We start from the raw sequence: 14,793 nt of genomic DNA, 5'->3' as shown, positions 1-14,793 counted from the left end.
TTGAAACCTGCTAGTAGGCAGAATATGTACTTTTTCATAACTTGGAGAAAGTCTGGAAAGGAGTATGGAGAATGACCAAAGATACTGAAAATAGAGTCTAGAGGGAGAGTTTAAAAGAAGGGAGCTGATTTTGCTTGGCGAGAGAAGAGGAGGCTGGAAAGTAACAATGGTAATGGCTTTGAAGGATACAAAGAGTTGCAACTCACAGTCATCATTCATTCATTTATTCATTCACTCACCCAAAGCACCACGCACTGTACCAGGACCTGGGAGACACAGAGAAGGACAAAAATTGAAGTAGACAAAACAGAGTCCTTGGCTTCAACATCTCCTCTCCATTGCCAGTGACCAAGAATTGAACGAAAGTGAGTGTAGGTTGGGACACAAGTCGGAAATAAGTTTGAAGGGAAGGGATTTGAAATTGAAATGCTTGCCAAGGCCAAAGTAGCAATGGAAATAAAATCATTGCCACTTGCCCTTTGTTTATGAGAATTATTGCTGGTTAAATGATAAAGTAATTTTCAGGGTTGATTAGGAGGATTTCCACCAGAAAAAAAAAAGATGATTGCTTCAATTTTATGGTTTGAAATAATCTATCAAAGACCTTGTATGGTCAGTATAAAGTAAGTCAACTATTTTGTGGTTTCCACTGTGCTTTTTGTCTTTCCTTGACTCTGTGTGAGTCATATCAGGGTCTATTCAGGCCACAGAAATAGCAGAAAAGGAAGAGGCACTGGTGGCATTTCTCCCAGTGTGATCAACAAAAAGCCCACTAACCAAGTTTACCATGAAAATGAGTGTGTACAAATTCACAGCAACTGACTCTGCTATTAAGGCTTGAATTCCTCTTGTGCTTGGTTCTTGGAACTGTCCAATTTTTTGATTAACTGAGAATTATCAACATTTAGGACATAGAAAATTGTGATTCTATGTCACAAATACAGAGGAAATCTTTTACCTTATTTAAATAGTATAGACAAATGAGTTAGATAATTTAAATACCAAGAGAGTGTGTTTGTTTTTTAACGTGAATTTTCTGGTTTGATTCTAACCACCCAGAAAGGAAATTTTAAACTATTTCCAGCCATACTTAAGTGCCATGTAAAAACTTATCAGAAACCAAGACAAGAGAAACAGAATTTTATGATGAAATTAAGGAATTGTCCAGGGGAGTAATTTCTGGTCAGTATTTTTAATATTCAATGATCGTTGAGAAATTGCATTTCATTTTAAAATGCTCAAAAACTGCTCAAAATGATCTTTTTTGGGTCTCCCCAATATGCAAACTTCTCATACCTAAACTTCTGAGGAATCAAAAAGTTGTTCTTTCCTTTGTTCTTTCTTTGTTTACTGTATATATCATTATAAAACAAATAGGTCATTTTAAAGAAATGTGTGCTTTTAATCAATCCATTAAATAACACATTCTGAGAAAAATACCTATTTTGTATAAGGCACATTGTTTTCTCCTAAAAATAATACTAACATACTGACATATATATATATATATATATATATATACTGAAATATATATATATATATATTTTTAATGTAGCATATGGCACTGTAATTAGAAAAAAAGTTTCTAAACATATCCAGTTGCATATAGTATGCACATAATTCAATAGAAGTGACAACTATTTAATTGAAACCCGCTTTGTCCCGCCTCCATCCTGAAACGATATCTCACAGGTCAAGTATCTGTCCATAGCTTACCTGTCTCACTTCCAATCAAAGGCTGATTTGCAAAATGCTTGACAAAATCCTTCAAAGATGAGAATTCATTAAAGCCAAATTTAAATGAATATCCAGTATATTCAACGTGAAAGTGTTTGACAGAGTCTTTGGCTCTAAAAGGGAAAAAAATGTTTAATGTTATTTAAGAAACGAGTATCTTTTTTGAAGGGGAATGTAACCTTGGGCATTAGCATCACCATTAAACCCTTTTAAAAGCTGAGAGTTATGACACAATCACTGGAACCCCTGGCACTTAAAGAACAGCGCTGGTTTCTTCGGACAGAACGTGTTCTCAATTTTTCATTCTAATGAAAGACAAGAGCCGGTGCTCCCTGTGTATTCTCTGACTTGCCGAACGAGTCTTTGAACATTAACCTCTTAAGGGGCATGAGTTTAAGAAGGGCAGGAAGAGAGATGATAGAAATGGCAAGTCACTCCCTCCTCAAATTCTTCTCTGTGCCTGGCCCTCCTCCCTTACTTGTTTGGGAGTCAATCCAAATTCTGCTTCTGTCACTTAATCAGTTATGTGAGCGCAGCCCTTTGCCTTCCGTGCCTATTCCTCTGCCTGCTGAATAAGATATCAGATTTCCTACATTGTCATTCTCCACTTCATTTTTGGAATAAGGCAGAGAATTAAATTTTAAAAAATTTATATATATATATATATACTTGATTTGACCCAATCCTATCTGTCTAGACTCACTCCCACCATTCCTTTCTTGCAGGGCATGCTCCAACTTTAGCAAGCATCAGAAACCAGAAGCACCTGCCGGGCCCAGATTTCTGGGCCCTATCCCCTGAATTCCTGATTCAGTAGGTCTGGGGCGGGGCCTGAGATTTGTATTCCTAACCTGCTCTCGGGCGATGCTACTGGTCTGGGGACCGCACCTTGGGAACTGCTGTAGTCCAGCCGTGCCTACTATTCTCCTAGGAGTTTCCGCCTTTGTCCCTTAGCTCGTACAGTTCCCTTCACCTGTGACTTCTTCCACTTTGTTTCCGATCAAGTTTCAGTTCAAATGCCACTTACTCTATCAAATATTGCCTGCTACTTCTGGCTTGAGTTACTTGCCTTTTCTCTTCTCAACAACCCAAGCACTTACCTTGTTTTCTTTCACGGCATTTACAGCGCTCTACTTTGTAGTAAGGTATTTGGATATGGTCTTATTGCCCCTGTGAGGCTATACTTCCTGATGTCAAGGTCTTTGAATCTTCTACAGCACTTATCAAAATGGTAGGCACAGAGCGGATGCTTTGAAATATTTATTATTAAGGAAGCGAATGACCAAATGAATAAAAACAATCATTCTCCTGAGCTGGTCTGTGATTCCTCTTACTTTTGCTGGTGGTTATTATTTTTTAAAGCATTTCCAAGTGCTTGTAATGGAAATTAATATTTTATATTTTACCTTTGTATATAGATGTAATATATATGTCATCTCTTTGTAAGGAGCTTATGATCTAATTGCTCAGGCGAGACATAGAAAAGTGAAAAGTTAACATTCTTTTAGCCAACAATTCCACAGATTTGTTTGAGATCTGGGGGAGATCCATGCAATAACGGATCAACAATCTAACCACTTTAATGTAATTTTAACATTTGCTGTTGATTTGAGAAAGCACAATTCCTGTTTCCCCCAAAGCAGAATTCTATTTTTGGTGAATATTTTTCCCAAAAATGTTTTTTAGAAAATTTGTAAATAAAATAAAACAATAATGGTTTGAGGTTATTGGCTGGGTGGCCGAGGGCAATTACATGGAGTCCTCACATCACCATTCTGACCCAGGGGCAACTCTCTGTGAACCCAGATAGACTTGCTACATGTCAGTGGAAGCCAAGGGGACAGATGCTGACAGATAACCAGTGACTCTCCCTGATTATCACATGACTAGGTCACCTTCTCTGAAAGGGAGGCCAACCAGGAGAAAGGGGATGGGAGAGAAGCCCTGAAAGGACTGGACGATCACTGTTTTGAGCAGGGCATACCTGGTGGGGACTAGATTAACTTTCTTAATAGGGGAAATGGAAATTCAAGAAAGGCCAGTCCATTTATAGAAAAAAACTAAAAGTTGCATACTGCCTGCTTCAGTTTGTGATTATGAAAATTGCACAGCCACAAGTCATTCTGATTTTCCAGAGGAAGCAAGGAATAGTGAAAGGGGCACTGGGCCAGGTTTCAGGGATGTGATTCTGGTGCTGTTTCTATCACTGATTTATTGGGTGGAAGACACTTTACCACTTCAGGTTTCAGTTTCTTCATCAGTCAAGCAAGAGTTTTGGATTAAACAATTCATAAAATCTCCTTCAGCTCTAACATTTTTTTCTCCACCAATGGAAGGGGCAAGAATGTTTTTTGCAGGCTCACCACTCAGAGCTTGGCATCCTCGGACCTGCTGGTCTAGCAGGAATCAAGAGAATTCGGTTCTCTGGCAATCTGAGTGTGACCATGAAGTCAGTGCCCCTATAAATAAGAGATGGGACCCCACTGAATCTATAGAGTTCTCACGCATCCTACCTCACAGAGAGAGAGTACAGCCCGGTCCTTTCATTGCTGTCTCGCAGAAGGTAGCTCCCGTCGCATCCATTGGAGAGGAGAAGAGCCTCGGCTGCATGGCGGGTGAGGTTACCATGGTACCACCTGCGGAGGAGAGAGCAGCACTTTCACTCAGGGTGAACCACAGGGGTACTCTTCCTGCACTGGGTTTTCCTCTCAGCAATATTCTCCACTCTGGTAGCCCTGAGACAAAACTCTGAGCCAAAACATCAAGAAAAGGAAATTGCTGGATGAGGCTGAAGGGGAAAAGAGAGAGTTGGCTAATCGCAGAATGTTACAGGTTGAATTGTATCCTGTTGAAGTGCTAAGCCCTAATACCTCAGAATGTGGCCTTATTTGGAGATAGGGTCTTCAGCGAGTTATAATGAGGTTATTAAGGTGGGCCCTAATTCAATAGGACTGGTGTCCTCTTGTGAAAAGGGGACTTCTGGAGACGAACTTGCACACAGGGAGAATGCCGTGTGAACATGAAGAAGGCCATCTGCAAGTCAAGGAGGGCAGGCTGGAGCAGATCCTCCTTCACAGCCCTCAAAAGGAACCCACCCTACTGACACCTTGATTTCGGGCATCTAGCCTCCAGAACTGTGAGATAATCAGTTTCCGCTGTTTAAGACACTCATTTTGTGGTACTTTGTCATTGCAGTCCTAGCAAACAAACACACACTTTACTTTGTAGACAGAAAGTTTTTTAAAAATCCAAGTCAAAAATAACCATAAGAATAGGTTTTGGCCAATTTTCTCTCTTTCTTTTGGTCTCTCTCACACTCTCTTTCGAAAGTATGGTACCACCTTTTGCAGTGTAGAAAACCACTGAACTGTTATACCAGAGTCCATTGTCATGAGGGAAATGAAGTTGAGCACAAAGAATTCAGATGCTTTATACTGAGATGGAAGCCTCATCCAATATTGTTTCAAACTGACAAATATCTGCACAGCTGGGGAAGTCCCAAGGAGATTCAAACTGATGTATGCGTTTTAAAAAACAAAAAACAGGGCTTCTCTGGTGGCACAGTGGTTAAGAATCTGCCTGCCAATGCAAGGGACACGGGTTCGAGCCCTGGTCTGGGAAGATCCCACATGCCAAGGAGCAACTAAGCCCGTGAGCCACAACTACTGAGCCTGCCCTCTAGAGACCGCGAGCCACAACTACTGAGCCCACGTGCCACAACTACTGAAGCCTGCGCGCCTAGAGCTCATGCTCCGCAGCAAGAGAAGCCCCTGCTTGCCGCAACTAGAGAAAGCCCACGCGCAGCAACGAAGACCCAATGTAGCCCCCAAAAAAATTAAAAAATAAAAATAAAAACCAAAAACCAAAAAACAGAAACACATCAGAAAAGGTAAAATATATCCACAGTAGAAAAAAAAAAATCTATGTAGTTCAAAAGAAAACATAATGAACATAAAGCTTTTTTCTCTCCCTTAATCCCCAGAGGACCCCACCGTTAACCATTTTTTGTGCTTCCTCCTGAGAGGTGTCCCGCGCATGTAGAGGCATTCAGACCTGTCCGCTGCCGCAGTTCTATGGAAATAGAGCATTCCAGGCACACTGTTGTGCACCTCACTCCTTTTTCCTAATGACAGTTCTTTCCCGTTCTTTCTAATGAGCTGGTAGAGAGAGTTCAGTGTGGTGATGAGGACTGTGGGCTCTGCAGTCACTTAGCCTGAGTCCCGATCTGGGTGGCACCTCTTATTAGCTGTACCACCGTGGGCGAGTTACCTAACCAATCCGAGTCTCCGTTTTCTCACCTCTAAAATAGAATTAATAACAGTTGTACCTTGTGGGCCAGTTGTAAGTCCTGCTCACATTAACACATATGAAATGGTCAAAACAGGCTTGGCAAACAGCAGGGCTCAAAACACATTAGGAGTTGTCATGAAGCCATTGAGATCCACAAAGCCATAACTTGCGATGTATCTTCTGTGGCGTGATTTTCTTGTTGCTCAAATATAATTGTTTATTACTTTCAACTTACTGCAGATAAGAGAAAGCTAGGTCCTGGGGACAGTAGCTTCTGCAAAAGACCAACGGTCCAGAGCAGTGGAGGGGAAGGGGACACAAGCAATTACACAAATATTGATAATGTCAGTGAACTGAGAGATGTGCATGGTGTACAAGGAAGACCCCTGCTCTGGGGGTGAGGGATCCTACTGGGATGTCCCTGTGGCACGATATTTTCACCTGATAATAAAAATTAAATGTAAGACCAAATGTAGAAGGAAGTTTCTACATAGGTCTCCAAGCTACCAGTTTTCTAAATCTGCATTTCCTAATATCTGCTTCTTTAACACATTTCCTCTTTGGGGCAGAGATGCTTCCATCCTGTGTTAGAAATGTGCTTGCTAGCTGAAAGCAATGGCAAGGCAAAGCATTTTATAAGAAATCCCATTGACTTATTTACCCATTCATTGGACTAATTCCCAGACATGCTCAAATCTTCACGGAATGAAATTCCTACAAAAGACAATTGGAACCTAAAACTAGTATGTTGTATGTCAATTATACCTCTTTTTTTTTTTTTTTAAAAAAAAGGGCAGTTGGAGGAGCTAAAAGTGAGGCTATCAAAAACTTCAGGTTTGGTTACAGACAAAATTCTAATTCCTTTTGATAAGTGAAATCTCTACGAGGTCACAAGTTCTTAAATACATTTTGCCTATAATTATTTTTTGAATGAACATTTCAGCAAACCATTCAGTTTGAGCCAATAGATTACTTATTGGAAGCAACAAAATTTGTTTATTTGTTTATTTATTTATTTATTTTGGCTGCGCAGTGTGTGGGATCTTAGTTCCCCCACCAGGGATCAAACCCGCGCCCCCTGCATTGGAAGCACAGAATCTTAACCACTGGACCACCAGGGAAGTCTCTTGAAGCAACAAAATTTGATCAACAAAATTCTAAATGTAAAGAATTTGGACATTCCTTGGGATTCTTTTCAACAAGATCTGATGTCTGTCTAAAGCATTTACAGAATTCTGATCATTCTAGCTTGGCGACAGTTTTTACTGAGAACTTTTTTATGGTAATCTTTTAAACAGTAGCTATATATCATAAACACATAAGAAATCCTTGAATATAAAGCAAGAAGGATCACACTGTGCTCTAATTTGGAACATGTCAGGGAGTGGTAATTTCTGGGTGAGAAACATCACTTGGTTGAGTCAACATCACTGTCACAGTTTTCACGGAGTCCTGGGCCTGGGCAAACCTAAGACAGAGGCTTCCAGGCAGCATCTACGCTTCATGATGTCTGCAGGGCAATGAGGACCCTCACGCCCCAAACAACTCTTCCACAAATACCTAAACTCCCTGTCTTAATTGAGTTAAGCATCCTTTCCTAGGAACTTCAGATCAGCATATCTTCCAGGGAATTGACTATAAAGCCAAATAACATTACATACCCTTTGCAGGAATATGTCCATCTTTGGTAAGGATGGTTCAAGACTGTGTACATGAAGAGTGAAAGGTTGAAAATACAGTCTTATTCAGCTGGTAGTTTTCCCACAGTTAACCTTCTCTATCTTCTATCATTTGACTTTATAAATCTTTATCTATTAAGTTCAAATCTGTGCAAGGCATTGTATTAGGCAGGTCAAAGGGAACACAAACCCAGGCTGAGCCTCAAGAAACCATTAATCTAGTCAAGAGGGTAAGACAAGTACTTTGCAAACTACATCCAAGAGAGAGTAAAGTATCCAGTGGGGGTTATAGGAAGAAAGATCAAGCCCATTTTTTATTAATTAATTTATTTATTTATTTTTGGTTGTGTTGGGTCTTCGTTTCTGTGCGAGGGCTTTCTCTAGTTGCGGCAAGTGGGGGGTCACTCTTCATCGTGGTGCACGGGCCTCTCACTATCGTGGCCTCTCTTGTTGCGGAGCACAGGCTCCAGACACGCAGGCTCAGTAGTTGTGGCTCACGGGCTTAGTTGCTCTGTGGCATGTGGGATCTTCCCAGACCAGGGCTCGAACCCGTGTTCCCTGCATTAGCAGGCAGATTCTCAACCACTGCGCCACCAGGGAAGCCCCAAGGCCATTTTCTGAATGACCCAACATCTAAGTAGGCCTTGAAGAATATGTAAGTTATTTTTTAAAGTGTGCATTATTTTTTTCTGATTATAAAACATATGTAGTAAAAATTAAAATATGTACACATACAGAAGAGAAAATGAAAGTCTTTCACAGAAGAGGAAATATGTATTTCAAATAAACAGTCTCACTATTAATCAGAAAAATGCAAATTAAAACAACAATGCAGTACTTTTGTAATCCACCAGATCAGCTAAAATGGAAGGGTTGGTATTAAGTTCTGGAGAATTTGGGGGCCATGGATATTATCATCTACTGTTGGCAGGTGTTTAAGTTGGAGGGGAACTTAGCACATCTAGTGTAACTGGACATGCACACATGACCAGCGACTCCACTTCTGGTGGCTTATTAGTGAAACACTCACACGTACACAGAAGGAAGTGTGAATTAAGGTGTCTACTGCAGAGCGTTTGTGAGAATAAAAATTAGGAGCCATCCTAAATATCCACCAACAGTGAGATGACAGATAAGTGCAGTGCAGTGAGTGCTCATAGGATGAGATTATGTTAAAAGTTAACCGAAAGAGTTTGAAAAGCTAAGAGCGTTGTTGGTTGCCAAATGCTAAAGGCAGGGGGTTGGGTGCTACCAACACATTGTGAGGGGGCACCAGGAATGATTACCACCCTCTGATGGCCGATGCAGTCCTGAACAACTGAGAATTGTCCCTCTCAGAATGCTAATCACTCCCCCACGGAGAAACACGGAGTGAATATTTGTGTCCACGCACATCAGAGTTGACAGATCCCAAAACATATTGTTAAGTTAGAGGAACTGGTGGCAGGTATAGTCTGAAACCACTTAATTTTGAAAAATCTCTCTCATTCCCTCCAAACAATACAACACATACACATATAATAATATATAAAAGCACAAAATAGAAGTCTGATAAAATACACACCAAACTCATAAGTTTGGTCCTTAAAAGAAGGAACCAGGATTGAGGGCGTTGTTAAAGGGGACTTTAGCTCGATCAGATTTTCCTAATTTAGCTTGTTCTAATGAAAAATAAAATAAAATACACGCATATATTAATTGGGTAACTAAAATTTGAAAAAAAGAAAACTGTATGTCTACCTTGATCCAACCTCCAGGGCCCTGTTAATGTTGGCTTTATTTAAATATTTTACTTAATTTACTTATTCAACTATTGTTTATTGAACACTGGAAATGATCTAGCATTTGCGGGGAGGGAGAGAGAGAATTTTTCTCTATTTAAAGTCTGGTGGGATATGGAGTGACAATCGTTCAGGGAGCTATTCTGTGCAAAGGGAATAAGAGGAACAAAGGCCAAGAAGCAAGAGAATGCCAGGTATGTACAGGGTCAGAGCCCTGCATCGTGGGGTGAGTAATTCAGGTGAGTGCCAAAGGGCAGCAGTCAGGCATGGTGAGACGAAGCTGGGAGGAGACTGATGCTGTCTTATACTGGGCCCTGGATGCTGACAGTTCCTCGGCTGATGTCTACACGGCTTTTTGTGGATTAATACGCATATACAATAGCTCATTACATAGAGTCCTAATTGCACGGGCCTAAAGTTCCTGTAATTGGGACTGTGTTTAACATTTTTTTATTTTGTTCTTCTGATTATTAGACGGAAGAGTCAAATTTTAAGGGGCTTGAAACTTACAAAATTTGGAAGTCTCTTTAAGAAAATTAGTATAAAATTACCAAAAAAAGAAAAGAATAATTATTTAGAATGAGAAATCACAATAGATTACAAATTTTAAAAGCTGACATCAACAAAAGGCAACCTACTGAATGGGAATAAATATTTGCAAATCATATATCTGATAATGGGTTAATATTCAAAATAGATAAAGAACTCATACAACTCAATAGCAAAAAAACAAATAATCCAAAGCAATCCGATTTAAAAATGGGCAGAAATCTGAATGGACATTTTCCAAAACAGACACACAGATGGCCAACAGATATATGAAAATATGCTCAACATCACTAATCATCGGGGAAATGCAAATCAAAACCACAATGAGATACCACCTCACACCTGTTAGAATGGCCATCATCAAACAGACAAGAACTAACAAATGTTGGTGAGGATGTGGAGAAAAGGTTGGTGGACATGTAAATTGGTGCAACCACTATAGAAAACAGTAGGGAGGTTTCTCAAAAAGTTAAAAATAGAGTTACTATATGACCCAGCAATAGCACTCCCAGGTATTTATCTGAGGAGAATTAAAACACTTATTAGAAAAGATATATGCACCCCCATATTCATTGCAGCATTGTTTACAATAGCCAAGACATGGAAACAACTAAATGTCCACTGATGGATGAATGGATAAGGAAAATGTTTTATATATGTATATATATTCAGCCATAAAAAGAGTGAAATCTGGCCATTTTTGACAACATGGGTGGACCTTGAGTGCATTATGCTAAAGGGAATGTCAGACAGAAAAATGTAGATACCGTATGATCTCACTTATATGAGAAATCCGGAAAACAAAACAACCAACCAAACTAAACTAAACTAAAACAGACTCAGAGATACAGAAAACAAATGTATGGTTGCCGTAAGGGAGGGGGTTGTGTGTGAACTATGTATAGGAGATTAAGGGGTACTAACGACCAGATATAAAATAAATAAGCCACAGGGATGTAATATACAGCATAAGGAATATGGTCAATAATATTGTAATAACTTTGTAGGGCACAGATGGTTACTAGACTTAGCATGGCGATCATTTCATAATGTACACAGATGTCAAGTCACTATGTAGTACACCTGAAACTAACATAATATTGTATGTCAACTATATTTTGATTAAAAAAGAATAAAAATTCACCAAGCTTTAACTATGAAAAGATAATAAATAAGTAAAAATAAAACAACAACAAAAAACAAACGAAAAACCAAGTTCATGGATAGAGAGAACAGATTGCTGGTTGCCAGAGGTGGGGGAGGAAGGGATAGTGAGATGGGTAAAGGGTACCAAAAGGTACAAATTTCCAGTTATAAAATGACTAAGTCATGAGGATGTAATGTACAGCTTGGTGACTACAGTTAATAATACTGTATTGCTTATTTGAAAGTTGCTAGAAAAGTGGATCTTGAAAGCTCTCATCACAGGAAGAAAAAGTTTTGTTCACCATGTGTGGTGATGGTTGTTGACTGGAGTGATTGCAGTGGTCATTTTGCTATATATACATTATCAAATCCTTATATTTATTTTACTCCTGAAATGAATATAATGTTATACGTCAATTATATCACAAATTAAAAAAATAAAAATAAAAAACTGACAAATATCACAAACATTTCAAAACTGAGAAAACAACTTATATTCATTAATTAAGTGTTTACATACCCCTATACCTTTTTCTCTCTATACTTTTGGCCGTGTCATCTCTGGTTATTTCTTCATCTAAAAACAATTGTATACTACGATTTTCTATATAGAGAATAGAATAAGAATTCAGTCTTTCACCTATAATGTTTTTTTAAAATTATTGATAGCATAGAAAAGTTATTTTCAACTTCACGATATGATATTGCTAATGAAGTTTTTAGGACCGTTGGAAAATTTGAGAACCTCTATCAAATTTCTTTCATAAATGAGCTGTAAGATTTCAGGGTATTTAAAATTTTAATGTTCAGGGATTAATCTTAAATACTCTTTGAGTTGACTACATTTATTTTAACTACATCACTAGGGTCTGTGCAAGGCAGAGGACCTGAAGCTGAAGCTTCATTGGCTTCACACTCTCACTTCTGGTGATTATAAAAGCCATGTCTGCTTTTTATTTTTTAAAAAATTAAATAATTAAAAATGTTTAACTTAGTCAATAAAAGCCACATATAATCCCTCATTGCAGAGAAAATCACAACCAGCAGCTTGGTTTATATTTCTGATTTTTGTACAGTGTGTGAATAAAGTCTAAACCCTAATAAGACCCTTATTCAATCTTTGTTTACATATTACTAATGATGCGGAACTCACTACTTCCCAGGCAAGCCCATTCCACACTTCCATGATTGATGGCCAGAAAACTCTTGCCTATATATCAAATTAACGTTTTCTTGCTGTACGGCTTTCAACAGATGGTCTCAGAGCTACTTCTTGGGTTTATATAGATGATACTTATACAAATAGTTAGAAACATTTAGAATGTTCTCTCTTTTGTTTCCATCATCTTCAACTTCTCCTTTTACAATAGATTTTCAGTCCCTTGATCACCCAGAGAACTTATCTCCTCTGAATACCTTCTAAATTTTCAAAATCTGTCTTCAAGGTAAGATCTGACGTGCAAAACAAAGCCCCACAGGATCTCCCCATTCTGGCTGCCAGGTACGCTGTAAGGCAGCCCAAGATTGCATTCGTTTCCTGACAGTTGCATCATGCTGCTGATTCACGCTAGACCTGCTGTGGATTAAAACCCCCAAGCAAGTCATCTTCCTCTGCGGCTCTGCCACTTCTCCCCCAGCTGCATTAGAAAGGTGATGTTTTTAGAATTAAGTGCAATAAGAAACCTTTTTGCTCCTGGGAACTGCCAAGTGGAAAGGAACGCTAATAAGCAGCTAACGTGGGTCACAGACACCCATGCAGTATCAGTGAAAATTTTGCGAGGTGAGAGCTGGCCTTTGTCTCCACTCTTTTCCTTAGCGATGAGTCCTTCTGCTTCAGTGGCTTCTGGCGCGTTCACTATGTGACACCACACGAGTAGCAACCTCTGTCTTTCTCATCTGCCAAGGTGACCAATAATAACACCTGGTAGGAAAACTCACTTATTTTCATGTTGGAACACTGACTTCTTTAATAAACTTCTCATGACTCTTTAACTTTTGCAGAAGAGAACAAGGTAAAAACTTTGCTATTTATACAACATATTATGAATATGCTGGACACTGTACTGCGTGCTGGGAATATGACTTCTCTGCTATTTGGGATAGGGTTCATTCTCCTGAAACTTAAAAAAAAAAAAAAAGCCTTTCTGTCTCATTTTCTCTGAAGAAGTAAAAAAGAGCAAGAAATTACTCTTTATAACAACACTTTCGAAGCGATGTTGTATTTTCCTTTTCCCCCAAGGTCCACACATCGTCATAAATAAGTCTCAAGGCTAATAGTCAGCAGAGGCTCATCAAGCTTCCAAAGAATATTTGTACTGGGTTTATGAGATTATCAAACCCACAGCTGGCCTTGAAGGAAAGAGTGGCGTTATCCCTCCCATGATACAGTAACAAATCAGGAAACACCCACCCACTAAAGAATTTTCATAGCTGCCTCTCAGTAAGATACAGGAAATAAGATCAACCACAGAGAAAGCAGTCGGGCTTGATCCAGAAAGCTGGTCCTCAGTTCTGCCTCTTCTCTCGTTCCCGTGCCCTTTGTGTTAGAACCTTCTGGGAAATTGCCCCTGCCTATTGGAGACTTCACAGTTTCTTATCCCAATCGGTTTCATTGTCTTAATTTGCTGATACAAGTTTATATCTCATTCTGCTCTGTCCTTTAAAGGAGAGGCTTTCAAACTTTTCGAATTGGCCCCTAGTATAAAATACATTTTGCCTCCCTCTCTTTTGCCTCTCTCTCTCTCTACACACACACACACACACACACACACACACACACTTACATTATAAACGTACACAAAAAAACAAAAAGTGTTATAGGAAACAACACTATTCTCCTAAACACTATTTACTATATTCTTTTCTATTTCTTTTTAACAAATATTGATTGTGACCCACTAAATTAACTTTAAGAACACTCTTGGGTTGTACCTGGTGTTTGAAAAACAATGTGAAGCCTTTCCACTCAATACCCTGAGATTTTGTTAGGAATTCATCACATTTGCAGGCCTCCTAGACCTGCTGAATTATAATCTGCTTTTATCAAGAGCCCCACATGATTGCTATGCAGTTTAGCGTTTGAGAAGCATGGAGCTGAAGAACCCTTGGTCCTAAAAACTTCAACTCATTTCAGTAACCTTGATGGTTTGAGTGTACAGAGTGTGGAATCTAAAAGCGGGACAAAGAGAGCAAAGAATGTACTAAGGAGTTTTACAGTACTTAGGAAATAAGTACTTAGAGGAAACGAGAAGGATCTGTGGCAAATTTCATCAAAAAAAATCCCCAAATAGCTGCCATCTTAGTGATGGGGACAGTAAATGGTATAGAAGGAAGAGCCCGTGACGGGATGAAATGATCAGGGATAACTTCATGGAGGAGGAATACCATGAGTTGGAACTTGAAGAACAGATATAGAATTCATCAAGTGTGAGAGAAAAAAGCATTCCAACCAGAGCAGTAGCATAAGCAAAGGCACTGAGGTTGACATATGCATGGTGTATACAGGAAACACAATGCCTACCTGGAACAGAGGGTCTATGTTGAGGAGTAATGCAAAACAAGACTGGAAGAACAAGTGGGCACAGAAATCAGTCTTGCATGTTAAAACATGA

The 14,793-nt window shown here is 39.2% G+C and overlaps 2 protein-coding genes across 3 annotated transcripts in view; one reads left to right on the top strand and one right to left on the bottom strand.

The window, feature by feature from the left end:
* LAMTOR3 (late endosomal/lysosomal adaptor, MAPK and MTOR activator 3) overlaps positions 1-14,793 on the top strand; it is a 92,811-nt gene that overhangs the window by 56,677 nt on the left and 21,341 nt on the right. The gene's annotated exons all lie outside the window — the stretch shown is intronic.
* The window catches only part of DAPP1 (dual adaptor of phosphotyrosine and 3-phosphoinositides 1), a 58,565-nt gene that overhangs the window by 34,090 nt on the left and 9,682 nt on the right, over positions 1-14,793 (bottom strand). For both annotated transcript variants that reach the window (XM_082391014.1, XM_082391013.1), the window contains exons 2-3: positions 4,251-4,373; positions 1,717-1,850 (exon numbers count right to left, since the gene is read on the bottom strand). In XM_082391014.1, the coding sequence (XP_082247140.1) occupies positions 1,717-1,850; positions 4,251-4,373 (257 nt within the window). The remainder of the gene's footprint in view (positions 1-1,716; positions 1,851-4,250; positions 4,374-14,793) is intronic.

Source organism: Balaenoptera borealis (assembly GCF_965194805.1).
Source record: "Balaenoptera borealis genome assembly, chromosome: 4".
Lineage (NCBI taxonomy): Eukaryota > Metazoa > Chordata > Mammalia > Artiodactyla > Balaenopteridae > Balaenoptera > Balaenoptera borealis.
The sequence above is the reverse complement of the archived record's forward strand: the minus strand, read 5'-3'. Positions and strand labels throughout refer to the sequence as shown.